A 26,002-nucleotide genomic window follows, 5' to 3' on the forward strand; every position below is an offset into this window, starting at 1 on the left:
ACAGTGGAGCAAAACAGAAAGTCCTGGATGCCAGGGGAGAATTTCAGGTTCAAGAGTTTTCCAAGTGCTAGTTAAGAGTGCTGAAACCAGACTCTCCAAAGGAAAGGAAATGTCTTATTTACTAAGGGGAACACCCTAGAAAGTGTCACAGTGTGTAGAAAAGATAGACCTCAAGCAAGCAGAGCAAAGATCACAGTCCAGACAACTCTTGAACCCTATGAGCTTCAGTTTCCATGACTGTAAAAATGTCCAAGAGATTTCCAGCTTCCAAAAGTCTGTTTAGGAGCCTTGTGCTATCTGTTTTATATATAATTTGAGAATCTGTGGCTTCATCCAAATGTGGTAGCCTAGAGTGAACTTGTAGTTATGTTTTCTTATTTCTTTCTGGAAGGCCGCCATGTTAGTTCTGCTAATTGGTCCCGCCAGCTCCCACGAAGATGCCCACCTGAGCTCCTCACGGTGCTCAGAGGGCCTGAGGAATCTATTCATTCTCATATCTAAGATTCAGTGCCAAAGAGGGCAAGTCCAGGCAGATGTCCAGCATAAAACTCTTAAATGCACATGCGCACACACATGAGGAAAGGATGGAGGCTGAAGCTCCAGCATGCTGGATCGATTTAATGACTAGACGAGGAACAGATTTTCAATCATCCTGTACAGATCTTCTGTCAAGGGCCCAGGGCCCAGGGATGCTTTCAGAGCACAGAAGTGAAAGGGAAACAATTAGACAAATACATGAAGAAAGATAAGGAAGAGGAGCTTCCAATGTGCATAACTATAGATAGATGAAAGAAAAATAAAAACAGGCCCTACAACCTGTGATCCCTCTTGAGACTTTTAATACTCTCTGTAGGAAAACAAGCACAGTGAAATTGGAGGCAATGCATATTCAAGTTTTTTTTTTTAATTTTTATTTATTTATGATAGTCACACACAGAGAGAGAGGCTGAGACACAGGCAGAGGGAGATGCAGGCTCCATGCTCCGGGAGCCCGACGCGGGACTCAATCCCGGGTCTCCAGGATCGTGCCCTGGGCCAAAGGCAGGCGCCAAACCGCTGCACCACCCAAGGATCCCCATATTCAAGTTTTCACGTAACCCTAGAGAAAAAGTAGCAAAGGGGTGGGACCTTGAGTGCCTAACTGCTCTGCTGAGGATGAAGGAACAGGTGCCCTGCTCAACCTGCAGCTGGGCCTTATCAATCTTTTCACTGAAATGTCTGCTTTGAGCCTTAGAGGACATTGCCCTCTCATTCATTCATTCACTCATTCATTCAGAATTAATTTGTTTGTATGCTTGCCTAATAAGTGTCAATATCTGATGATGTAAAGGTGGACAACTCTCCTCACCACCAGGATCCCAATCTTATTGGGGAAGCAGCTCATTACAATGCAGGATGATAGTGATCTGTTCATAAGCATGACCATAAAAGTCAAGAGAGGTAGGAACTGCTTAGTTTGGGGGCTAAGTGCGACAAAATCAAAGCTAAGGGGTCCCTGAAAGCTCTGTGACTTTGGGCCAGTTACCCACTCTCTCTGGTCTTTCTTTTCTCATCTGTATGTCTATGTAGTTAATGTGCTGGAAGATGAAGTGAGAAAACCCAGAGGAGGCACTAAACCTGCTGCCGGGTACCTAGTGAACACCGAGCTCCAGTCGTGATTAGAAGTAGTGAGTGATTCATTAGCAAGCTACTGAAAAAAAGTTTTACAATCACAGTTTTCTTTCCTCTTGCAACTTTCTCAAGGAAACCTTCATGTGTTTGAAGAGTTGAAATATGGCCTCCTCAGGTCTTGGTTTAGACTCTGCTGCTCTGAATTAACTGGAGTAGATAGTGGACATGACACTCTTTCCTGAGGTTCCTAACTCTGGATTCCAGAATAAAATCTGGCTTTCTGCATAATGTCTTGACTTTTGAGCAGCCCCGGTGGCGCAGCGGTTTGGCGCCGCCTGCAGTGTGGGGTGTGATCCTGGAGACCCGGGATCGAGTCCCACATCGGGCTTCCTGCATGGAGCCTGCTTCTCTCTCTGCCTGTGTCTCTGCCTCTTTCTCTCTGTGTCTATGAATAAATAAATAAAATATTTAAAAAAATAATAATGTCTTGACTTTCTTGAGATTCCCCACACATCTATTCTTTCTCCATCCTTACAGATCTCCTTACAGACTTCAGATTTCTCTTCATGAGCCACTTCTTTTTTTTTTTTTAATTACTACTTCTATTGGTAAACATGACATTCAACTCTTCAGAAAAGGCAGTCACACACACACACACACACACTCACACACACCCTTTTAAACAGAAACCACATGGAGTCACAAGCACCAAAGATACCACAACACAGAGAGAAGGCAAAGTGGCTGGAGTAAGGTGTTTGCAGATTCAACTTTAGGATTGAAAGAACGGGTACACAGAAAGGCACCACATGGGGGTTCGGAGACCCGGGTCAGCACTGACACATGTGTCCAGAGGCCCAGAGGCCCACAGGAGCCCAGGCTTAGCCCGTGGGGCTTCGGGGAGCTGCTGTAGGCCTGGCTCTGCAGCCTCTAAGGCAGAAGGGGAGTCGCAAAACCTGGCCGCCTGGTGGGGGCAGCCCAGAGGAGCCCCCATTCCACTGCCAGGGTGCTTCTGGGTGTCTAGAACTGGACGGGGAGCCGGTGTCTATGGCCCAGTGTGCTGGGTGCCTTCTTCTAGACTGTGCAGTGAACTGCGATCATGAGCCACTTCTTTCCTCTTAAATCTTCCCTTTTCCAACCATGCACAGCTCTCCATACCTTTTCTGATTCCAGTATCAGGTGGCACAGCACTGACTTGTACCAACTAAAAGGCCTGCTACCCTTCCAGCACCTGTGTGCTTGAATACCTATCTCTGTGCTAACTCCAGGGCCATGCAAAAATAGATTAGACCTTGTCCTCAAGTTATTTACAGTCAGCATCTTTCCACTCTCAGGAGACCCCAAACATTGGCACTCCCTGGTCCCAAACCCTCCAATGTATTCCTGTCCCCCTCAGACCAAAGGCCAATGTCCTCCTGATGGTTTTCATGATCTAGTACCTCACAGCCTCTCTGAAATCACCTTCTCTTCCACCTCATTCTCTCCATGGCCACTCTGCTCCTCTGTGAGATGTTTCTCAGAGCTCCCAGGCCTTTGCCCTTGCTCTTCCCTCTGCTCAGAATGCTGTACCTTCCACCTGAAATGTTTTTCCCCAAATGCCTGAGATTAGGATTGCCAGATAAAATATAGCATTCCTGGTTGAATTTAAATATCAGATAAATAATTAATAAATGACTATTATATTTATTAATTATTATAATAAATTATTGTTTATTATCTGAAATTCAAACATAACTGGGCATTCCTATACTTTTATTTGCCAAAAATGATAACCTCACCATCTGATCTTTACTCAGATGTCACCTTCTGAGTGATTGTAGTCCTTTTCTATTGCTGCTGAGACAAATGATCACAGATTTATTATCTCACGGTAGATTAGAAGTCTTGGCATGGATCTCAGCACATTAAACTCAGGGTGCTGGCAGAGTTCTACTCCTTTCTGGAGGCTCTAGGGCAGAACCTGTCCTCACCTTGTCCAACTTCTAGAGGGTGTCCACATCCCTTGGCTCATGACCCCCTCCCATCCTCAAAGTCAGCAACGTCACACCAGGTCCTTCTCATGCTGCCATCTTTCTGACTCTCTGATACCCTTTTCTACTTTTAGATGCGCTTATGATTATGCTGGGTTTGCCTAGATAATCCACTCTAATCTCTCCATCTCAAGGTCAGCTCATCAGCAACTTTAATTCCCTTTGTCGCATAGCCTGACACATTCCCAGACTCAAGGGATTAGGGCACGGGCACCCCTAGGGAGCCACTCTTCCAAGCAGTGATTTTAGCCAGAGTATCCAGACTCTCAACCCTCTGAACTTCAACGCGTCCTGCCTCCTTTCCCTCCTTGCTTTCCCTGCTTGCTTATCACCAACATATATTTTGTGCCTATTTATCGTCTCCTTCACTTATGTAGCTCCATAAGAGCAGTAATTTCCTTTATTTCTGTTAACCACACCCCCAGCACCTAGGACATACATGGCGCACATAGTACAAGTTCAATTAGTATGTGTTGAATGAATGAGTGAATAAATGAATGAATCCCAATCTCTGCCAACTCCATTTTCATACGTACAGTGTCGCCATTGTCAACATGAATCCTGCTTTTCACCAATCTCACTTCTATCCCTGGGAGGAGAACTGGCTGCTGATACAAGGCTCCACAGGCTCACAGTGATCGCGGCCGGCGGGAGCAATTGAGCAGCTGAGCGCTACATTACTGAGAAATTGCTCCTTCCTTTGTGTCAGAGTGGAGCTGGAGGGCTGGTGCTGGCAGAAGCCCCCAAGAAGGCAGGCAGGCAGGCAGGCACTCCTAACAGAGCTGTGTGCTGGGGTGCTCGGGGCCAGGAGAGAGAAGTCCCTGTCCCCACATACTGACCATGGCCCAGAAATCCTCCCGAACAGCGGCCGTGGGGATGCTGGCCCAAACCCCAGAGCATAACGCTGTCTTTAACAGTCTTGTGGGTGTTTACACCAGGGCAGGAGGCAGGCGTAACCATGCAGTTAATGGTCAGGAGGGATTATAACTGCACGAACAAGATAGCCATGTGCCTTGGAAACTGTCACTGACAGCTCCCAAGGACCATCTCCAAATTCCCTTACTCACAGGACGAAGATTATCAGGCCCCATTTATACATGCTAGTGTTTAAATGCTACCTCACTGCGGGTGCACAGTCTCTTAGCTCCTTGGGAGAAATAACCAGCATGCTACATACGCTACCTGTTTCCGGTGAGGTACAGCATGGACGGGTGCAAATGCCCCCAGTGCTGTGATCAACAGCACTTAGGGGGCCAGTCTCTACTGCTTGAGACTCTCCAAGCAGCCAGTATTTGCCTTTGGGGATATTTGGTACTTTTGTTTAGCCCACCACATCAAAATACTGCTGATGCTTTTCTCATGCTTAGAAAACATGGATGGAAGAAACAACAGTATGATATGTACCGTGTTGCAGTCCAGTGTCCACGCTGATGGCACTGGTGGGAGCACTTCATGCCCAGGATGCTTTTGCCTACATCAGTCGCACCCCTCAGCTCTGCTGTGGGCCAGAAACTGAGGCCCTGACGGTGCCTGCCTCGCCACTGTAGCTGGCTCTCTGATTCCATTATGGGCGGTGTCCAACACCATATTCTTGCTTGCATTCACATCTGTATACCCTCTGCCCAAGATGTCCACCCAACCTATGTCCTAGCCGCCTCTTTTCACCTGGCTGACTCCCAAGTCATCTTTTTAGGTCTCAAATATCAGTTCTTCCTGGCAACCTTTCCTGACACCTCTTATCCTTCTCCTTTATAATTGCCAGCCCACTTGGGAGTCTCGTTTATCCCGTCTCCTTTCTGGAAGGAGGCTTCAAGGGAGGGAGGCTGTGCAATGTTCACCATTGCATCCCTGGTACCCAAGTAACTATAGTTACAATGTGCATGAAGCAAGAACTGATCTATTTTCTGATGTCTAATCACCTATTTGTTTTTGTTGTCCAGTCTGTCATATTCATGTATTCAAGCATTCATTTGTTCCACAAACATCAGATCCATTGCCGGGTGCTAGGTAATATAATAAATAATGATAATAATAAAACAATAGGACATAATCCAGCTTTCTAGTTCTTTACACTGTAGTGGGGAGACTGGCAGTTTTATGTGTCAATTTAGCTAGGCTATGGTCTTCCTTTGTTCAGGCAAAAAAATCTAATTTTTAGGCTATGTACGTATACATATACGTATATATACATAGGGCAGGAAACATACAAAATTTTAGTAAGTAGGTCTTGACAAGTTTCAAAATATCTTCTATGAGGCCCCTGCCTACCCCTCGATTTGACTATACCCCCATCATAATAGGCATGCATATGTTAGGACCTAGATACATATTTTAGGTGGATTTTCTTGTTTTCCTAACAACCTGATTAGATAAGACCTATGGTTATCCTGACTTGTTCTGTTGGGGAAACTGAAACACCAAGAGATTGGATAGTTCATCCAAGGTCACTCAACTATTAAGTAGCTGGGATTTGAACCCATCCTAAGCATGCTTAACTCCACTAAACATGATTCTTCCTTATACCCGAAGTTCTTCATCTTTTATATATTGCCTAATTTCTTACAAACCACATTGTCAATCAGAATTTATCAAAACCACCCACCAGGTAATTTAGTAGAGGAAATTTTATATGGTAAATTATGTACAAAGATGTTGAAGCTAGAAAAGCAACCAGAGGGGGGCACCTGCGTGGCCCAGTGGTTGAGCATCTGCCTTTGGCTCAGGTCATGATCCTGGGGTCCCTACAGGGAGCCTGCTTCTCCCTCTGCCTATGTCTCTGCCTCTCTCTCTCTCTCTGTCATAAATAAATGAAATCTTTAAAAAAGAAAAAAGAAAAGAAAAGCAACCAGAGGAAGAAGAGACAACCCTAAGATTAGCACCGCCACTCCAAGGTACAAAGGCAGGAGGTGCTACTATCAGGTCACCAGGTAGAAACTGGAACCATAGTGGACCTATAGTGACAGTTGTTGGAGAAGCCATCTAAAGCAGAAAGGACAAGAAATACCCTCACTTGGTTCTTTACCCATGTTGTAGATTGAAGACTATCCCTCAAAAATTTATGTTCACCTGGAACCTCATGGTGTGACCTTATTTAGAAATCTAATGACCAGGCAGCCCAGGTGGCTCAGCGGTTTAGCACCGCCTTCAGCCCAGGGTGTGATCCTGGAGACCCAAGATAGAGTCCCATGTCGGGCTCCCTGCATGGAGCCTGCTTCTCCCTCTGCCTGTGTCTCTGCCTCTCTCTCTCTCTCTCTCTCTCTCATTCTCCCTCTCTCTCTCTCATGAATAAATAAATAAAATCTTTAAAAAAAAATCTAATGACCAAGGTCATTATAAGAAGAGAAGACACAGAGACATAGGGGAGAAGGCCATGTGAAGATAGAGATCGGAGTGAAGTGGTTACAAGCCAAGAAACACCAAGGTTTTGCCAGAGCCAACAGAAGCTGGGAGAAGCAAGGAAGGATTCAACCCTAAAGCCTTTGGAGGGAATATAGCCCTGCTAACACCTTGATTTCAGACTGCTAGCCTCCAGAACTGAATTTGTGGTACTTTGTTATGGTAGCCCTAGGAAACTAACCCAACCCAATTCCCTCCAATCTCTGAAGCAGGTTGGAAAAGAGCTAGTAAATTGTGTGCAGGAGTCTGTCCTGTGCAATACAGAGACTGAAGGAAGGGGGTGAGTCTAAGAGCAAATAGGCAAATAGCCAGGGCACTAATGGAAGGGGATGCTCACACCAAATGACACGGTGGAAAAATGAAGTGCATAGGGTCAGAAGGAAAGAGAATGTACTTCCAAGGCCTTGAACTGTGTTCATTGGCCTGACAGGTACCGCAGAAACATTGAGCCTGGCGAGTCTGATGGCACCTCTGTAGGTCAAGACAAAAGCCCCAGCACTTCTGTCCTGGGGCTGGCCAGAAAAGCAGCCAGTGGTCACATATGGGAGTCCTTTCTGGTAGCCTCAAAATTGAGGTCAAGGCATAGATATTGAAATGCGCATGCTTGGCCTGCTCCTTCCCCCAGAAGGACTGTTCCTGAAGTGGCAGCTGCCGCTATGGCAAAGCCAGCTCCTCAGCACCACCCACCCCCCCTCCCAGAACAGAAGAGGGCTGTCTGTCTCCAGGGTTGGATGTGATAACTTTCCCCAGTAATCAATTTGCAAAACAATTGAGAAAAGGCAAAGGCTCCCCTGGTTGAATCTTCAGATAAAAAAGAGGATGTTTTGAATTTGACAACCAATCTACCTTTAATCCTATCAGGAAATAAACCCAAATCATAATCTGATGTTTTAGAATTGCATAGCTTCTAAAGGAAAGCATTTCCTTCTCTCTTGTTTTTCATCCTCTGAGGCAAAGTAGGTTTTACTCCTGTGGATGTCTGTTATTCATTCTTATCTGTTTCTAGGTGTGATTATCTATTTATTTTGCTTTGTTTTGTTTTGTTTTCCTTTTAGATTCTGTGTATCTTTCTCTTGTTTTAATGTAAAATCTCTTTCTGTGAGGTGTTTCTTAATTAGGAGATACTCCTTCACCTTAGAGAAGAGTTTGGTTTTTAATCACCCCACACTCTGATATCTTTTTAATCCAGATTCAGCCAGAGGAGTAACTCGTGGGGGAGAAAAAAAGAGAAAGAACTCTGGTTTGTGGATTTAAACATTTTGTATTTATCACTGAATTCTAAAAATAGATTTTTATTAGAGATGTTAGCCACTAAAATGCAATGTAACTATTGGTCCACTTACCATTGGAGTCTAGTGACCTCCTAAGTCTCAAGGAGACCAAATGATTTACTCCCCGGTAGCTAACCAATCACATCACACATGGATCTCCTGGCTCAGTGGAGAGCTATTGGTGCAACCAGTATTTATCATAATACCAATTTCAGTCCTTTGAGCATTGACTTTGTTCCAAGCATTGCATTAAGTATTTCCATATGTTGTTTCAAAGTACCAGAGATAAGTGTCATTATCCCCATTTTGCAGATGAGGAGATTCAGAGAGGCTGCAATTCTTGGCCAAGAACACACAATTTGTAAATGGCAGACTTGGGGGTTTGAGTCCGCGTGAATCTGGTTCCAAAGCCTGCACCACTCATGTGGTGGTGAATCCTGTGTATACAAAGCAATATAAAGACATTGAGAGCTTTTGAACTTGGTATCTCAGCAGTGATTTAAGCCACTCCTATTTAGAGAGATTAGACAACAGAGCAGTTAGTTGTTAAGAACACAGCATTGGAATCTGGCAGACTTGACAATAAACCTCTTCTTTGCCCTTCAAATGCTTCTAAAACCTTGGATACATTATAAGAATCACACTCTTTACTCTCAGCTCTAGGTGATTTAATAGCTTTGAGTTTGAGTTTCCTCACCTGTAAAAGTGAGCCAGAAGCTGGTGAGGGTTAATGATCTATGTCAGGGACATACTCCAGGGACAGGCATAGGTTAGATACTCCATGGTGATTATTAAATTACAACTCAGCAAATATTTGAGTATGCCTAATACGGTGTTAAATAGGAGGGAGAGAAAAGTAAAATATGGCTTGCTATAGATAAGGAGATGAAACAAGTCCACAAGAAAGGAACCAATGCAAATATCAACACTGGGCTGAACCTGCTATAGTAGCAGGGGTCTCTTGCGAGCAGGGATTGTCAGAGACAGATGTGGGCTTTGAGCTGGACCTTGGAGGGCATTAATGGTCTATTGGTGGGATTCCAATATAGTTTGCAGGCCAGTGCCAGACTATAAATTCTTAGTGGTCCACGATCAGATGAGGAAGCTTGCTCTGGAATGTAAATTGACTACATTATTGAACACATTGTTTAGTTTCTCTGACTTCTTTTTTTTTTTTTTTTTTTTTTTTGACATAAGACTTTCTCAGTGGAGGAAGCAATGAACTGAATTATACTCTGCCTCAAGCTGCTTCTCCTGTCACAGAAACACAACAAATAGTTTGCAGACCACCTACTTTGAACAGCACTGGTTTAGAATAGAGGTCAGCAACCTTTCTGTGAAAGGCCAGATAGTAAATATTTTCAGGTTTGTGGGCTATATGAACTCTGTCACAACTATTCAACTGTGGTGTCATATCACAAAAGCAGCTACCAACATTATGTAAGCATGGCCGTATTCAGCCCACAGGCCATAGCTTGTCAACCTCTGGCTAAAAGGACTGGGAAAGGGGACGTCTTCTAGGCAAGAAGAACAACATGAACAAAAGCCTGAGCTGGTATTGAATAGTAACCTCGGGCAAGCTTTATATGCAAAGAGTAAGTGGCTCAAGCTCAGAGGATGTCATCCATCATCCAGAAAAGATTGGATCAAAATGTTGGCAGTAGGCAGGACCTAGGTTTGGGAGTAAGCCAAATGCCAGCCCAGGGCATCAGCTTTTTCATAGGCCAGAGCCAACTCTGACAAGCATCACCTATTTCTGGAACTGGGTTTGGGCAAGGAGCTGAGCAAGAAGAATAAGTGTGAACACATAACTAAAGAGAATCAAATTTCTCCAGGATTACTGTGAGATGAAAACAAAGCAAAACACAATACTGTCTTTCTACATTTGCTAGGCCCTTTGTTACAATGAAAAGTCCCAGGATGAGTTGAGATCTTCCTGCCTGGCCTGGACATACAGTAATTTGGTACATGTGTGTGCATTTGTACAAAGCCTTCTGTACAGAGGAAGCAATCAGTTATTTATCACGTGGACAAACCACCTCTAGGCCCCCAAGACAATTTGGTTTGTCTGCTATTAGTAGATGACTCTTGGCCATATATCTGGCTAATCTGTTTATTATCCACCCATCCATCCATCCATCCACCCACTCATCCACCCATCCATCCACCCACTCATCCATCCATCCACCCACCCATCCATCCACCCATCCATCCATCCATCCATCCACCCACTCATCCATCCATCCATCCATCCATCCATCCACCCATCCATCCATCTATCCTTTTATTCACCCAGCAAGTTGCTATTGTAGTTACAGGTTTTTTGATTCCATACTCCAGGGTCAGTGCTGGGGCCAGAATCCCAGAAAATGAAGTCAGAAGCGTCGGGGCACCAAGCCTAGCTTAAAACTTTTGCTAAATCTGCAGAAAGGTGTGCTTGCAGCTTTGTTGGGATGGGCAATAGCTTTCTTTGGGATCCTACATGGACCTGGCAGGGATTATACATTTCAGAGCTTCATACTCAAAATGAGATCTCAGGCCTTGCTGACTCCTGCCCCTTTCACAGTGTTCTAGAATTCCTCCTGGTGTCCCCCCAACCCCACCACAGGAGGAAGCAAAACTAAGTGGCAGCTCTGCATGTAGGCTGCTGCAGATGTTGCAGAAATGCTGTGGTCTTCCTTTTCAGGCAAAAGGACTGGTCTGCTGAGACCTTTGTAGAAGGCCCAACTCTGCAGATACAATTGTTCCTCTAAATCAGAAGACTGTGTTATTATGCTTAGCTCCATTAATATGCATTTGACTGATGTGTGCATGCACGTGTGTGTCTGTGTGTGTGTGAATGTGTGTGTGTGTGTGTGTAGCATGGAAGAGAAGAAATGTAGCCTGGTTTATACTTATTACAAACAGGGAACTCTTTACTCCGAGTCAACGCATGGGGATATAAGAGGGTTCGTAAACATCCAGATATTTTGTACAAACTTTGCAAGACAGGCTGTGTAGCCTTCCTCAGATTCTCAAGGGGGCCCAAGACCCTAGGGACAGTAGGAATCCCGGCTCCAGAAGGAACTGGCTAGTGACTGCGGGAACCCATTCCCCAACCGTCTTCCTGATCTCATTTCATAATGCCCCTGGCCTTTGCTGTTGCCAAAATGTACTGGCTTGCTGCCTGAGAAGGCAGGCTTTTGTCTGAGTTAGTTCTGCCACCTACAGCCCAGCAAAGCCAGCACAGCTCCACAGCAGGCTCGTTTGCACGCGTGAATAAAGGGGAAGGCTGCCTTTCTGGGCTGGGAACCCTCACTGGAAGAAAAATGGCTTTGGGGATTCCTGATTAGTATTCAGAGATACGAACTCCTTTGGGGTGGGTTACAGTGATGGGAAGATATTTTTACATTAAAGGGAAAGGAATAAATCCTGAGGATTAGCACCTGAAAAAAGTACTGCCCAAAACCCAGGGAGGAAAGGCAACCCCGCAAGAAAGAAGTAGATAATGAGCTCGCAGGTTCTCACGATAAATGCAGCTCTCCCATGTGCTGGTATGTTCCATGGCCCCTGCCCTTCTGTGTCCACAGAGGTCACTTTTGCCATCTAACTTGTCGTGTAATGAAAAGACTTGCTTCATAAAGATGTGATTCCCAAAGATGCTCGATGTATAAACCAGAGTAGTTTTCTTAATATGCTTAAATCATTCTGAAGGGGACCTGAGACCGAGGCAGAGATGGTGTTATCCTCCTCATTATGTCCCTAGCACCAAAGTAGAGTGCCTGACACATAGGAAGAAGCTCAACAAATGCTTGTTGATTCGAAGTAATAGAAATGTCATTTGTTTCACAATCTGTGCTGTTCTTGCTAATACAGAATTGTAATATCTACTGTTTGTTGAACTCTGATGTGTCAGACATATTATCTCAAATTCTAACGATGATACACAATATGGGTATTGTTTTACAGGTGAAACTGAGACCCAGCACTATCAAAGGGCTCACCCAAGGATGTACACCTAGTGACAGAATGAATACAGGACAGACATCCATACCTACACCTCTTGAGTTTTAAGTCCATGCTTGTTCCACTCCGTTCCATGTATTTTACATCCACTGTAAGCCCATTTCTCAAAAATGGGGAATGGGCCAAGAGGAAACGGTTGAAAACCTAACTTTGTTATTTTAGTTTTAAAAGGAAACAGTGTTTTTCTAGTCCTTAGAATTTCCCTGAAATCATTTCTTACTAACGTAGCTTAATAATGGATGCAAACATCTTCTGACCCTGTCTGAATCTAGCAGTGGTTTTCCTTTGATGGATAATCCACTGTTATCTCTGTAGAGATGACTGTGGAATTCTTCACTCCGTTTGGACTGGTGAGCATCAGTGGCTGGTGGAGACTCAAGGCTGTCTATAGCCTGCACAGACTTTGATTTCAGCAAGGAATTCTTAATGTAGTCTTCATAGTGTGGGAATGTGGAGTTAATTGCAGAGGAATTCCCTCTCTTTCATGGGTTCTTCCTTACTAAAATTTAAGTTTCAGAAAGGACTCCAAAATAAGTAAGTAAGAAGATATACAAGATTGAAGATGCCCCATAACTAATCCAGGTCTCATTGCTTGACAGCCTGATTCAGTAGGATTGAGTAGCTTTGTCTCTTTGGCTCACACTGTACTTGAGTCATTCAGGCTTCGAAATATTGCTCTCTTCCTCTGAGAAACTGCAATGGGGAAGAGATTACAATTGTCCTTTTCAATGGAGTTAGAGGTTTGGGCCAATCTTAGATCATCAACAGGTAAAAAGGGCAGAGAAATTTTTCTAGATGAAGGTAATCTTGATATATCATGCTTAGGCTTGAGAAGAGAGGAAGAGCATGGGCAAGTGAGGTTAACTGAAAAAAAAAAAAAAAACAAAGTAGAATTCAAATGGAAACCATGGGGAATTTGCACATCTTACTGTTCATATGTATCTATCCTAAAGCCCAGCATATGTAGGGCAGCAGACCTCAAACTTTAGTAATATGTATCCGAGTCAGACAGGAGCATGCTTTTCCAAAAGGCAGATTCAGGACCTCAGGTCCAGACCCAGTGAAACAGAAGGGGAAGAGCCTGGAAGTCTGCATTTTTAATAGTCAACTCATTTGGTTCTTTTTTTAAGATTTTATTTATTTATTCATGAGAGACAGAGAGAGAGAGAGAGAGAGAGAGAAGCAGAGACACAGGCAGAGGGAGAAGCAGGCTCCATGCAGGGAGCCCGATGTGAGACTCGATCCCAGGACCCCGGGATCACGCCCTGGGCCAAAGGCAGGCACTTAACCCCTGAGCCACCCAGGGATCCCCATGATTCTGATGGAAGTATTCCTTAGACCATACTTTCAGGAACAATGAAAAGGAGAAATCCTCCATTCCTTCTAAGGACACCTTAAATGCATCCATTCACTTGAGCCAAACCTAGGAAAACAGAAAGAAAAGGCACAGTCTGGGCATTCAAAGAGCTCAAGGTCAAGTAGAAAAGAGACTTGGAGATGCAGATGGTAGCAAAGCATGGATGAATAAGTTCATAGAGCAGAAAGGGTTGGGTGCATGGGAGAACCATAGAGAGGCACCCAATTCAGCCTGCATAGGAGAAGTGCACGAAGTGGAGTTGAAGGTGTTAACAGAAGAAGTAACCTTGTCTTCAAGGATGAGTGGGCATTAGCCAAGAGAAGAGGGAAGAATTGCAGGTAGAGGGAACCCAGTGGACAAAAAGCAGCATGTCCTCTGAGTAATGACAGAGGGAAGTAGAAAAATAGATGAGTGACGAACGTGGAGAATGCACATCTGCCTTTCATAAATGAAATGCTGTTTCTCCACGTGGAAGAGTGCTTTGCCACTATGTATATGGCTGTGTTGTGGTCTTTGTCTTCTTAGATCCAGCACTCTCAATGCAGCAGTATTCTGATGAGCTTCCAACTGAGAAAGAATTCAGAAAAGTTCAAGGCAATCCTAAATGGATTTACCTTCCTGTTTCATTCATTAATCTTTGTCATCAGATGTCTTGAACCAAAGTAAATCCGAAAAATCTAACCAAAGGAGGGAAAAAAGCAATCATGTACGGAGCCACAGAAAAAGCTCCCACTCTGAACTAATGTTGGCATATGTTACTGACATTATCATTATGTGTAAAATACAAATGAGTACATGAATAAAAATAAAATAGTGTTTGTCGTGGGCCTTGATAAGAATTAGGATCAAAAAAGTACTTGTAGTTGCCACTTTGTTCTCCCCAGTTTAAAAGATGGCTTTCACTGCCACATAATCTACATAAACTAGCATTGTAACTCACAGTGTGTGGTTATACAAACAGGAACAACAGCAGAAACCAGAGTAGAAATCAGAGCATGCTGTGCACCATGGAAGAGAGCTTTTTTCTTTAACCAGAAAGAATCATTTGAATTCAGAATAGAGCTTACATATATCCACCCAACAGTTTGTACAGAATGTGTCTCTGGATGTGTGTGTGTGTGTGTAAATCACATTCAGCTCTAATATGCTATTATAAATAATAGTAAATAAAGTGGGCATTATCAAGTGTTGGTAATATTTCTTTTCCTCCAAACTTGCATGGACAAAATCAAAACCAGGGGGGAAGAAAGAAAAGTACCTTTGAGCTTTCTAATTGTTTCCAGCTGTTAACATTATTTATTGCAAATAATATTATCAACTAGTGAAACACCGATGTCTTTGAACTTTTTGCAGTTGTGTGTAATACTGGAGCCAATGCAGGAACTGATGTCGAGACATAAAACTTACAACCTCAGTCCACGAGACTGCCTGAAGACCTGCTTGTTTCAGAAGTGGCAGCGGATGGTGGCGCCGCCAGGTACGACCTCGTTCTTCACTCTTGTTCCAAATACACTTTCTGAGGCCTCTTTGGGGGATAAAGTGATGTGAAAAGGAAGGAAGGAATCGTAAATTTGTCAGGAAATGTAGTTTCTTACGGATATTTGGACTTGGGGACGTTGAATTTGTGAAGTACAAGCATCCTTAGGAATCATCTACAATCTCACTTAGGACCTGAAACCCAGAAGTCTGTTGATTTATTTAATGTTACAAAGCCGAAGTCAGAAGCAAGGTTCCTTGCCTTCCAGTCCACTGGCTGTTCCATTGGACGAGACTGATGTCTTCTTGTGGCCTACTGTTATTTTGCTTGTGTGGTTTTTTTTTTAAAAAGAATGATAGAAATTATGGGAAGGACGGAAAGGAGGGAGGATGGAAAGAAAGAAAAAAATAAATAAATTTGCTCCGTTTTTAAAGACAGATCTAGTATCAAAGGTGCTCTGATCATGAAGAGAATACATAAAAGATTCCATTTTCCACACTTCCTTAGAATGCAGTTTAGATACTATAGTCTCCTGCTGGGGCTCTGAAATTACTGCTTCCAGTTATCATTAATTGTCATTCTATCTAATACATTTTTACTCCCAGGCGTATGTCGAGCCTCATTGATCATAAAAGCAAAATGTATCCGTTTGCTAAAAATTATTTTTATAAAGAGTAATTATTAACACGAAGCACATAGCTTTCTGAATCACAAAATAGAATGGTCACCTTCTACTGATAATGGCCCAGGCATTTTGTATGAAATGAATATAGTAGACTTCACCAAGTACCTATTTAGAAATCCGAGAAAGCGAGCATCATCTTACATAGAATAGTTACATCCCAGTCTTAAAGGAATTTTAGACATTTGGAACATGATTTTTCAATGTTGTTAAATGTGCTTAAATTATTTTCTCTTTCAATATCAATAAGGCTTTCTGGGAAAAAATATTTTACTCAATAAATGCCTTGAGAACCCATGTTTTCCAACATTTGCATATATAATTTCTATATTATTCATTAATCACTCATTCAGTAGTTATTGACTGAACCCGTACTAGGTGTCAGGTGCTGTTCCGGTCACTGAGAGTACAGCACCGAATGGAACAGTGAGAGAAATCCCAGCGCTCCCAGATCTTCTGTTCTCTTATTGAATCCTCAAAATAACCTTATAAGGCATTTCATGTTACTTCCATTTTAAATGTACAGGGCCTGAGATTTAAGTAATAATTTGCTTAATATTAGTAATAATATTATAGTAATAGTACTGAAGGAGTTCTGTGTCACAATAGGTTTTTACATCTCCAGAGTTCATGACTCTATTACCTCAGTTACCTGCTGCCCATGGGAGTAATCCAGAGTATGCAATTTATGCATATTCCCCCAAATTTCATAAAGGAAGCACAGATATAAAAAAAAAAGTAGCTGAGTTTAATTTTTGAGGTAAAGGACGAAGTTTGTCAGAAGAACTAAGTACCTGCTTGACTTTGAATGTGTCACTCAGCTCCTTCTAAGTGCCATGAGCTGGAACAATTCTATTTCCTATTTCCCCAACCTTCAGGACAAGCACCCGTAACTCTCTATGGATAGACATGTTAGGCCCTTTGATGAAAAATCTTTGAACATAAGAGACAAAATATTGTATTGACATATTGGTTAAGCATCATCAATATTGACAAAATATTAAAAGGAAAAAAATGGTGTATAAATAGGAACATAATCCCCTTCTTCCTCAACAGCCAGGGATAATTTGGTGGACTAGGCTGTCTTTGAAACAAGCCTTAAAGGAGATCCTGCCCCCTGCCCATCAAAAGAAGGAGGCAGGATCTCTCTCTCTCTCACTTGGATCCAGTATGGCCCTGGCTCATCTTCTCTCCATCAGAGTTGGGTCAAGACTAGGGTTAGCAAAAAGGATGCTCTTGCATGCCATTTCCAACTTAGTGACTGCCTGGAAAAAGGTTCTGAAGATTCCTCATTTACAAATCACAGGTCAGAATAGTATTTAATTAATAGAGTTGCTGTGAATATGAAATAGTCATGACAAAGAAACCATGAAGAACATGAAAACATTGAGTAACACTCACTACATAATATATAAATAAATACTATTCATCTGACTGCACATCACCACGGGTCCCTATGTTTTCATGAAAACATTGCCCATCCATCCAGTCCAAAATATTTTCCTCTGTTTCTAAACAGGACTTTCTTTTTTCTTTTTTTTTTTTTTTAAGATTTTATTTATTTATTCATGAGACAGAGAGAGAGAGAGAGAGAGAGAGAGGCAGAGACACAGGCAGAGGGAGAAGCAGGCTCCATGCAGGGAGCCCGACATGGGACTCGATCCTGGTCTCCAGGATCACGCCCTGGGCTGAAGGTGGCGCTAAACCGCTGAGCCACGGGGATGCCCTAAACAGGACTTTCTTGAAAAGATCTAGTCCCTCTTCGTGAATATGCCGGCTGTGGCACACTAAGACATCTTAACACCCAGGGACTTTGAAATTAGTAGCATTCTTTAAACATCGGTGTCCAAACCATGCAACCTGAGGACCATACTGAGCTTGGGACCCTACGTTCTACATTCATGGCTGACAGAACTCATGCCTCCCTTTCTTTGTACTTAAGCATCTCTAGGTGTGATGGCACTGGGGTGCAACAGGGCGCTACCAGGAGACGCTGCTACTACACTGGTCCACCACCTTAGCTTGGTTTCAGTCCTTTCTCTTACACCTCAGAGGCCCCTTACCCCCGAGGGAACCCAGGGCCCTCCTTTTGCTCTAAAGAAACAATAGTCCAGGGGTGCCTCGGTGGCTCAGTTGGTTAAGCATCTGCCTTCAGCTCAGGTCATGATCCCAGAGTCCCAGGATCAAGCCCCCCCATGGGGCTCCCTGCTCAGTGGGGAGCCTGTTTCTCCCTCTCCCTCTTCTCCTTCCCTCGCTTGCACTCTCTCGCTCTCTTTTTCTCTCTCTCAAATAAACAAATAAAATCTTTTTTTTTTTAATTTTTAATTTTTAATTTTTTTTAATCTTTTTTTTTAAAGGAAACAACAGCCCAGAGAAAAATGCTTTACCCAATTCTGTAACGATAATATTTTTAACTCCAGTATAAAAGTGGTATTTGAGGCTGCCCCCTAAGGTATATTAATAGATTCCAGACACATATATAACACAATGAAACACAAATCATTTTATCTAGATACCAAAGAAGAGAATTGCACGCATTTTGTGCTACAGATAAAACAAGGGCTTCCTCCCTTCCCTCTGTGTCAAGTTAAAAGAAATGGAAACAATTTCCAGTCGACCCTTTTCAGGGTACCAGCAAGGCGTCCTTGGAGGGACACTATTCTGACCGTCGCCCTGGAACTGATCCTCCGTGTCCATTTTTCATTGTGCAGCAGAACCCACAAGGCAGCCGACAACCAAACGGAGAAAAAGGAAAAACTCTACCAGCAGCACTTCCAACAGCAGCGCCGGAAACAACGCCAACAGCACCGGCAGCAAGAAGAAGACGCCGGCCGCCAACCTGAGTCTGTCCAGTCAGGTACCTGTAAGTCTCGCTTTCCTTTTAGGCCTGAAATCCTGCCTTGCCTGCCTTCCACCTGCAGGGGCCCACGTGAAAGCCTCCTTGAGCCCCAAACGCCGGTTGAGGGCGGGGGAGGGCCGGGTGGGGGGCCGGGGTGGGATGGGGGGGAGGAGCTCTGCCTTGGAAACCTTCCCTTGCAACCTGGGAATCAGGGAGGAATATTAAGAGTCTGTGCTGCGCAGGGACCTGAATTAAAAAGCCGTCAGAGTCACAGACAGGAGATATGTCACTTAAGGTTTAATTAAAATATCACTTAGCGGCAATGCCTGGTGGCACAGAAGGGGCTCTCAGCACCATCACTGGAGACCCTGTGCTCCACTGGAAACTTGCTCCTGGCGTTCAGGCTCCGTATTGTAATTGGATTGGGCCTTCCCGACATGGGTGTCCCTTCGTATTTTAAGACTCAGGTAATTAACTCCTGGCCACTAAAAATGCAGCTCAGTGGATTCCACTTTACCCATTTCATGAGCTCAGGGGGAGGGTCGGCCCCTGGTTTGGTCTCAACTCTCTTGACCTCTTGACCCTTTCTTTCATTTCTGGGTCTTGACCAAGGAAATGGGCCACGTAAAAGGGGGCTTCTTTGAACTCCAAGGCTGACAGCTGATGGGTGTCCCCAGATAGTACACCGTGTGGGCCCTTTCTTCGTCTTTCTCCATCTCCTATTACTTTTAATTTCAAGTTCTGTCCTGTCTGCTCAATTACTTCCTAACTCCAAATCCCTCAGCCCAGTGTCATTTATTGCTTTTAAATTCTCTCACTCCTCTAAGCATTTCTTGTCGCACGTCCCCTCCACGATTACTTGTGGGCACTCCTTCTCTGCTGCCCTTGTCATACCACCCCGTCACCCGGCGTTTGACTGTCGTTTGAGCCCTGACACTTCCGTGGTGCTTCATGGATATCCTCTAGATACCATGTCTTGGGAAATGTGCTCTATTTCTTATTACTTCCCTCCACCAATGCAATTTGACTTTTCCCCCTGTTTCTCACCTTTTCCCACCCTTGGTCTGTTGTCCTCACATCTCTCTCCATGTGAGAGTGGACCCTTCTTTCATGGGGATTCTCCACTGACTTCTAAATGTGTCTTTCAAACCTGTCCCCAACCCACTTTTACCCACTTTCCATCAGTCCGTTTTCTTTGGCTAAAACCAACCCCATCGGTACCTGAGAACCCCCTGGGCCACTTTTCTCCTGTCTTCCATAGACAGAGGGTATGGTTTTCATCCTTATTGCACTAGAAAGAAAGGGTCATGGAGAGAGTGGCCAGCCTGTGGGGAAGGTACCATTTAATTTTAAGGCTGCTAGGAATTATAGTCTTTAAATAATGCCAGACTCACCTCTGTTTTCTGAACTGGGCTAAAGAGTCAGACCAAAAAAAAAAAAAAAAAAAAAATCAAAGAAGAAAAAGAGTCTTTTTATTAAAATACCAATAAGTTAGGCCCATTCCTGGTTAAATTGGAAAATGCATAGAGAAAATGGCCTGGTATAAATAAATCAACCCCAAAGTGCTCAGAAGTAGCCCATTATTCATCTACTCCTAGAATTTTAGAAACTAACATTTGTCAGTTTCCCCTAGCGAATGAGAGTACATTCCAGAGAGTTCAGGAACTGTGACATCGGTACTTAAAAGGCACAATGGCTGCAAGAATTTAGTTCAGTTCAACAAATGTCTCCTGACCTCCTACTATGTGCCCCACACTTTACCAAGAATCAAGAAACGACAACAAAAACCCAGCCTGTTATTGAGGAGCTCAGCATCTACTTAAGGGATGGCCAAGAGGTTTCCTCTTTCCTGCCAGCTCAGTCTCCTGGTATCAGCTAACAGGGTCCAGCACCGAGTAGGATTCTGAGGCCTAGCCTGAGTTTGGTGGGCCTTCCATTAGTGATGTCTTCCTCAGGAGTAGAATAGTGGCATAAGTGTCATGTATTTTGACATACCTGGCCTAGTTGGAAACATCTCAATTTTATTTTAAAGGGCACATAGTTTGTTCTACTCCCTTATGCTCTTATTCTCCAGCCCAGCACTTGCATCTTAGTGGATACCTGTGTCCAGAAGGGTTCTTAATGGATTGAGACCCTTTGGATTTGGTAAGAAGGCACCATTAGAAAGCGAGAGCAGAATTTCAGCACGATCCCCGCACCATGCAATTAAAGAGGTTTTAATCAAGTAAAACTTACAGATGGCCAAGAGGGGCAGGGAAAGGCAACTAGGTTAGGAAAAATGTGCACATTTCTGTGTGCGCTCCAGTTGAATGAACATTAAATGATAAACATTGTCTGGCTTGTAGTGGCCACATCTTTTAACCCTGTGTACTGAATTACCAACAAGATTTTACTGTTAAAATAGAACGTGATCTGCAGCCACGGCTGCCTCGTTCACAGGCACGACCAGATTTTATGTGCCACCGTGACCACAGCTGTGGTCCGCCTAGCTGCCATGGCAGCAACGTGTGTGTCTGGCGAGGACTAGGGTTTAATCCTTGGATTCTGCTTCTCACTCCATGAGCAGGGGCTAGGAGCGATCCCGAACTGCAGCCTCAACCCTGGGAGGGATGGAGACCTGTGTCATTCAACAGCAGTGACCCCTTCTGGCCAATTTAAGGAGAAGCATTGAGGGGCCCTGAAAGGAGTCACTTCCAGTCCTCCTCAGAGGTTGGTGGTCCTTGCACGGGGGATTAGTGAGAAGATGTGACATGGGCAAGAGCTGGTGGCACCTCCAGGCCTCCAGCGAGGAGCAGAGGTCTGCCTCATGGGGAGCCGAGGGCATCTGGGTCACTCTCAGACAGACCAGCCCTGCCTCCTGTGGGACACACGAGATAGCAGACATGGGAAGGAAATGCACCTCTCTCTCACTACCGATGTTGAATGTTGGGGGGATTTTTTTAAATGTGGGGGTGGGGTAAATGGAGCCAACATCCACTAGTGAGAGGCAGCCCAGAACGTGCACTATGTCTCCATTCATTTTGTGTAAGGATAACAAACCTGAGAGCACCTGAGCAGAGAACCACTCGTCTCGTCCGCAGGTTTAGTAGAGCCAGGTAGAGCCCTGTGCATACTTGTGTAAGTGGCCTCAAGTATCTATGTGCATAGGAAGCCCTTAGCACACGCCTCTTTCATAGCTTGCCATCTATCAATCACTCACACTCGTAAACACAGGATTATGTATCTGGCTAAGGATTTTCTGTCATAATCAGGAAGGCGAATGTGGCACCTCTCTGAAATCTCTGATGCTGCCAAGGATCTATGCCTGGGCATCTTTTCCGGCTATTCCAAACATTACCAACCTATCTCAGCCCCATTTGGAATGATTCAAATCACTATTTTCATAGTACTTTTCTTGAATGACTGTTATTTTTCTGATGCGATGAAGGCACCTGGAGTGTTGAGAACCTTTTTCTAATGTCACGCTTAAGCTGCCTTCTTATTTTTCTCCTCTGTTTCCAAATGATGCTTACCTCCCCACACTGTCCCAGCCTCTCTCGATGACCTTGGACTCACAATACTAATGCAGACCCACGTGGTCGGTCCCCACGCCCTTCTCCTGCCCTGTGACACCTCACGCATGTGTTTTCTAACCCCTCCAAAATGTGCTGCACAAAAGTCACAAAATGAGATTAACTCATGTCACCCTCTCCCCAAACTTGCCCTACTCTTTCTCCCTACCTTTGTTGGCTAACCCGATAACATCCTCTCCTCTCTGGAGAGCACATTCCATCTCCAGTCCTGTCCGTATTCTTGCCAATCAGAGTCCTGTCTATGTTGTACCTCACCTCGAGTCCTTGTGAGTCCTCCTTCTGTGTCCGTGTCACGTCTGGCTCTTTGCTGCATAATCAATACGTTCTTCGAAGCACACTGCTGATTTTCCTGCCAGTACCTATATTGCTGAGTTTACCCAATTTGTACTTGAGGCATTTACTTAATGCTCTTTAAAGTCATGTGTGTCAAATCACAAGAGTGACTAGTCAGAAAACACAGTTTGGAAATCTATTGATTATCTCCCCCATAATTCTCAGGGAATCAATCAATCAAGCCAACAAGGTTTTCCACTCTGAAATCGACCAGGTGGCAATTAAGGGTTCTATTCAATTGGCACCTTCAGAATTCTAGAAGGAACTGGAGGGCCTGCTGGACCTCCTCCTGACCAAAGGCAGTGTTCTACTGTACTGTCCCAGGAAAGCCTCTCCTGCTCCAGTGTGGACAATTTTTGCCCATTTACCAAAGCATTTTGTCCAATTAGCCTCCCTGTCAGGACACGCACCCTTAATAACATCTCCAAAAGCATGTGCCTCAGCCCTGCTCTTTCTGGCAGGGGTAGAAGCTGATAGCACCGGGCACTCTCCTGGAGTCAGTGCACTTTTGAGTAGACTATTGCTCACAGGCTGCCCAGCAGTATCACCTGACAGGTGTCCTGCCCCGTGCCCAGGTCACCCATCACCCCCATATGGCCCCCTTTGAACAAAGAGGCCAGAGTTGTGCCCTGTGTATGCATCCTTCTCTCCCATCCCCCGTCCCTCATCCCCCATCCCCCAGTGCCTCTCCAGCAGTGGCCTCCAGGATGCTCCTGGCTACAGTAGGTGGCTTCCTTGTTTGCATGGAAGGACAATTTGTACTTAAAGGAGTGATTAGATGGATTCTTCTCGCACGCTTCCATTTCTGATGACTACCAGCTTCATCAATGTAATTATAATTAGCGCTCTTCATCTTCCTTTTATGGCACCAGCTGGACAGACTGGTTCTCTTTACCGCCCAGATTGGTGGCAGGGTTGCCTGTGCGGGGATAGGTGACAGGCACCATGAAATAACAGATGGTAAATTCAGGGCTTGTTGGCAATCAGCAGGTTTTTGCTAATGACTTAATTAGCTATGCAAATTGTCAAATCAGTGTGAACATTGTTTTTATCGAAAACTTTACCTAAATTAATTACCATAATTAAGTAGCAGAATGTCAAGGATATTGGCTGCATAAAAGGGCCTGGCTGAGTAGAAAAAAGAGAGATTCTGTCTTCAATTAAAATGTATACCGTCCTTGGGACAGAGAGAAAGCCATTTGGAATGAGTCGCGTGAATACTGTAGACCTGCATCCTCCCCGTGCTGGCTGCTGGTTTCCAAAGCCATTCAGAGGCTTTTTGGAGGTATTGGAAGGCGCCCAGCAGAAGGTTCCACAGCCCTCTCTGAAGTCCCCAATGTCGGCAAGTTCAAAGCGTGGATTTTTTTAATTTTGAAAAATCCATTTTTTTATTTCTGCAGATTGCTAGCATTGCTCGTTCTCCGGTGTCAGGCTGCGCAGTAAGGACATAAACTCGCGTGGTTGTTCCACGTCAGGAGGCAATGTTTATTTCCTGTAGAAATCAAATATGCGTCTCGGCCCCGCCCCCCGACTTTGAGACTTGACCCCGGGGCACAGCACGCGAGCGCGTCGGTCCCAGACCCCCCAGCTCCTCCCACTAGTGTTTTAAGCTGAGCTTCTTGTCCCAAGGTTTCCCTGTAATAATGTCAGCTGCTGTTCACAGGATGTGATGGTGGTAGGAGAGCCAACTCTGATGGGAGGTGAGTTTGGGGACGAGGACGAAAGGCTAATCACTAGATTAGAAAACACGCAGTATGACGCGGCCAACGGCGTGGACGACGAGGAAGACTTCAACAGCCCCCCCGCCCTGGGGAACAGCAGCCCTTGGAGCAGTAAACCCCCCGCCGCTCAGGAGACCAAATCAGAAAGCGCCCCGCCCCAGGCTCCCCAGTGAGACTGACCCGCACCCGCACCCGGACCCGCACCCGCACCCGCACCCGCACCCCGTGGGCCGTGGGCCGTGGGCCGTGGGCCGTGGGCTGCACCCACGCTTGCAGATCCCTGCTTACAGGAGAGGAAGGAGGCGAAATGAAAACTTTTCCACGCAAAAACCTGTTTCTAAACCACAATGACCTGAGTTTTGAGTTTCTTTTCTTTCTTTCTTTCTTTTCCTTTTTTTGTTTTTTGGGTTTTTTTTTTTTTTTTTTTTTTTTTGGTCTTTTTTGAATGGAGAGGATTATTCCAATAAACTTCCATGACCCTTCCCTGGAGGCCTTCACAGGTAACGCAGAGACTGGCACTGATCGTAATTAAATCAAGAGGGCAGGCTCGCGCTTCTCCTGGCTCGGTGTTTAACCACGTGTTTGTTAACGACCCCCCCTAACCCCCCACCCCCACCCCCACCCCCACCCCCACCCACCCCCATCCAATGGAAGGCCATATTGTCAATACGCCCTCAGTGCTCAGGGCCTCATTATATGCCGACCCTAACTACAGATGACTTTTTAATATTGTAAAATATTTTCTGCTTTTTGACTTGCATCTGAGAGTTTCTTGTTTCAGTAAAAAAAGAAAAGAAAAAAAATCAGCTTTTGGACAGTAATTTAAGTGTATTCCTTATTATTATTATTATTATTAATTTTCCTTCTTTTCTTTCATTGGGTAACAGCTAAGAGGGCCTAGCAGGGTAGTTGATGGGGGAGCTAATATCAATTTGTTCTCCAACCCGAGTTGGTTCAGTTGAGCCCAAGTGCTGAAACAAGAAATGTCTTTTTTGTCATCGAAGACACCAAGGCGCATTTTTATGTAAAGAAAGACACCTGGCCCGTTGAGAACTTAGGCGTTTGTAAAATTGCTGTTGATCCAAATCTTTTCAAGCCATGTAATCCATTAATTTTGTGGGCAGTTTAATAAACCTGAAACTTTTTTGTGTTTTTTATTGTATCTGAGTTGACTGTTGCTTCTTTTCATAGTATATTTCTTGTATGATATTTTGTAAAGCCCTCACTTGATTCTTTTATGGGGATTTTTCTTTTGGGGCAATTCCAGTGTATTTATGTGAAACTTTATAAGAGAACTAATTTTTTCCATTTGCATATTAATATGTTCTTCCACACATGTAAAGACACAGTGGCTCCGTGTGTTATAAAACAGCTGTATTTTATGTATGCTTTACTGATAAGTGTGCCAATAATAAACTGTGTTAACGACCAAAGCAAGCGAGTCTGGTTGTTTGTGAGCATGGGTGGAGAAATCTGCCCACGATTATGAGAAGTCTGGAGCTTGGATTTATCACCTGACTACAAATGGAGTGGAATTGTGAAAGCTGTGCAGTCCTTTGTAAAGTCTGATTCCTTTCCCTACTCATTGCAGTTCGCTTGGGCAGATGTGGGGGTGCCTGCACTGTGCTGGGCACGTACTGGCTGAGGACACAACAATGAGCAAGGAAAATATCGCCTGTGCTTCTGGGGCTTGGCAAAGGCAAGAGCG

At 44.4% G+C, this 26,002-nt stretch overlaps 1 protein-coding gene across 12 annotated transcripts in view; it reads left to right on the forward strand.

Moving 5' to 3' along the window:
- Positions 1-25,727, forward strand: part of LDB2 (LIM domain binding 2) — a 375,018-nt gene extending 349,291 nt beyond the window's left edge. For 2 of the 12 annotated variants that reach the window (XM_072804720.1, XM_072804721.1), the window contains exons 6-8: positions 15,024-15,147; positions 18,541-18,692; positions 24,237-25,727. In XM_072804720.1, the coding sequence (XP_072660821.1) occupies positions 15,024-15,147; positions 18,541-18,692; positions 24,237-24,467 (507 nt within the window). In that variant the 3' untranslated portion in view covers positions 24,468-25,727. Of the gene's footprint in view, positions 1-15,023; positions 15,148-18,540; positions 18,693-21,234; positions 21,378-23,973 lie in introns of all 12 variants that reach the window. The other 10 variants (XM_072804733.1, XM_072804730.1, XM_072804738.1 and 7 more) reach the window with 10 other exon arrangements.
- Positions 25,728-26,002: the final 275 nt, after the last annotated feature.

The sequence above is a fragment of the Canis lupus genome, chromosome 2 (genome assembly GCF_048164855.1).
Source record: "Canis lupus baileyi chromosome 2, mCanLup2.hap1, whole genome shotgun sequence".
Taxonomy (NCBI): domain Eukaryota; kingdom Metazoa; phylum Chordata; class Mammalia; order Carnivora; family Canidae; genus Canis; species Canis lupus.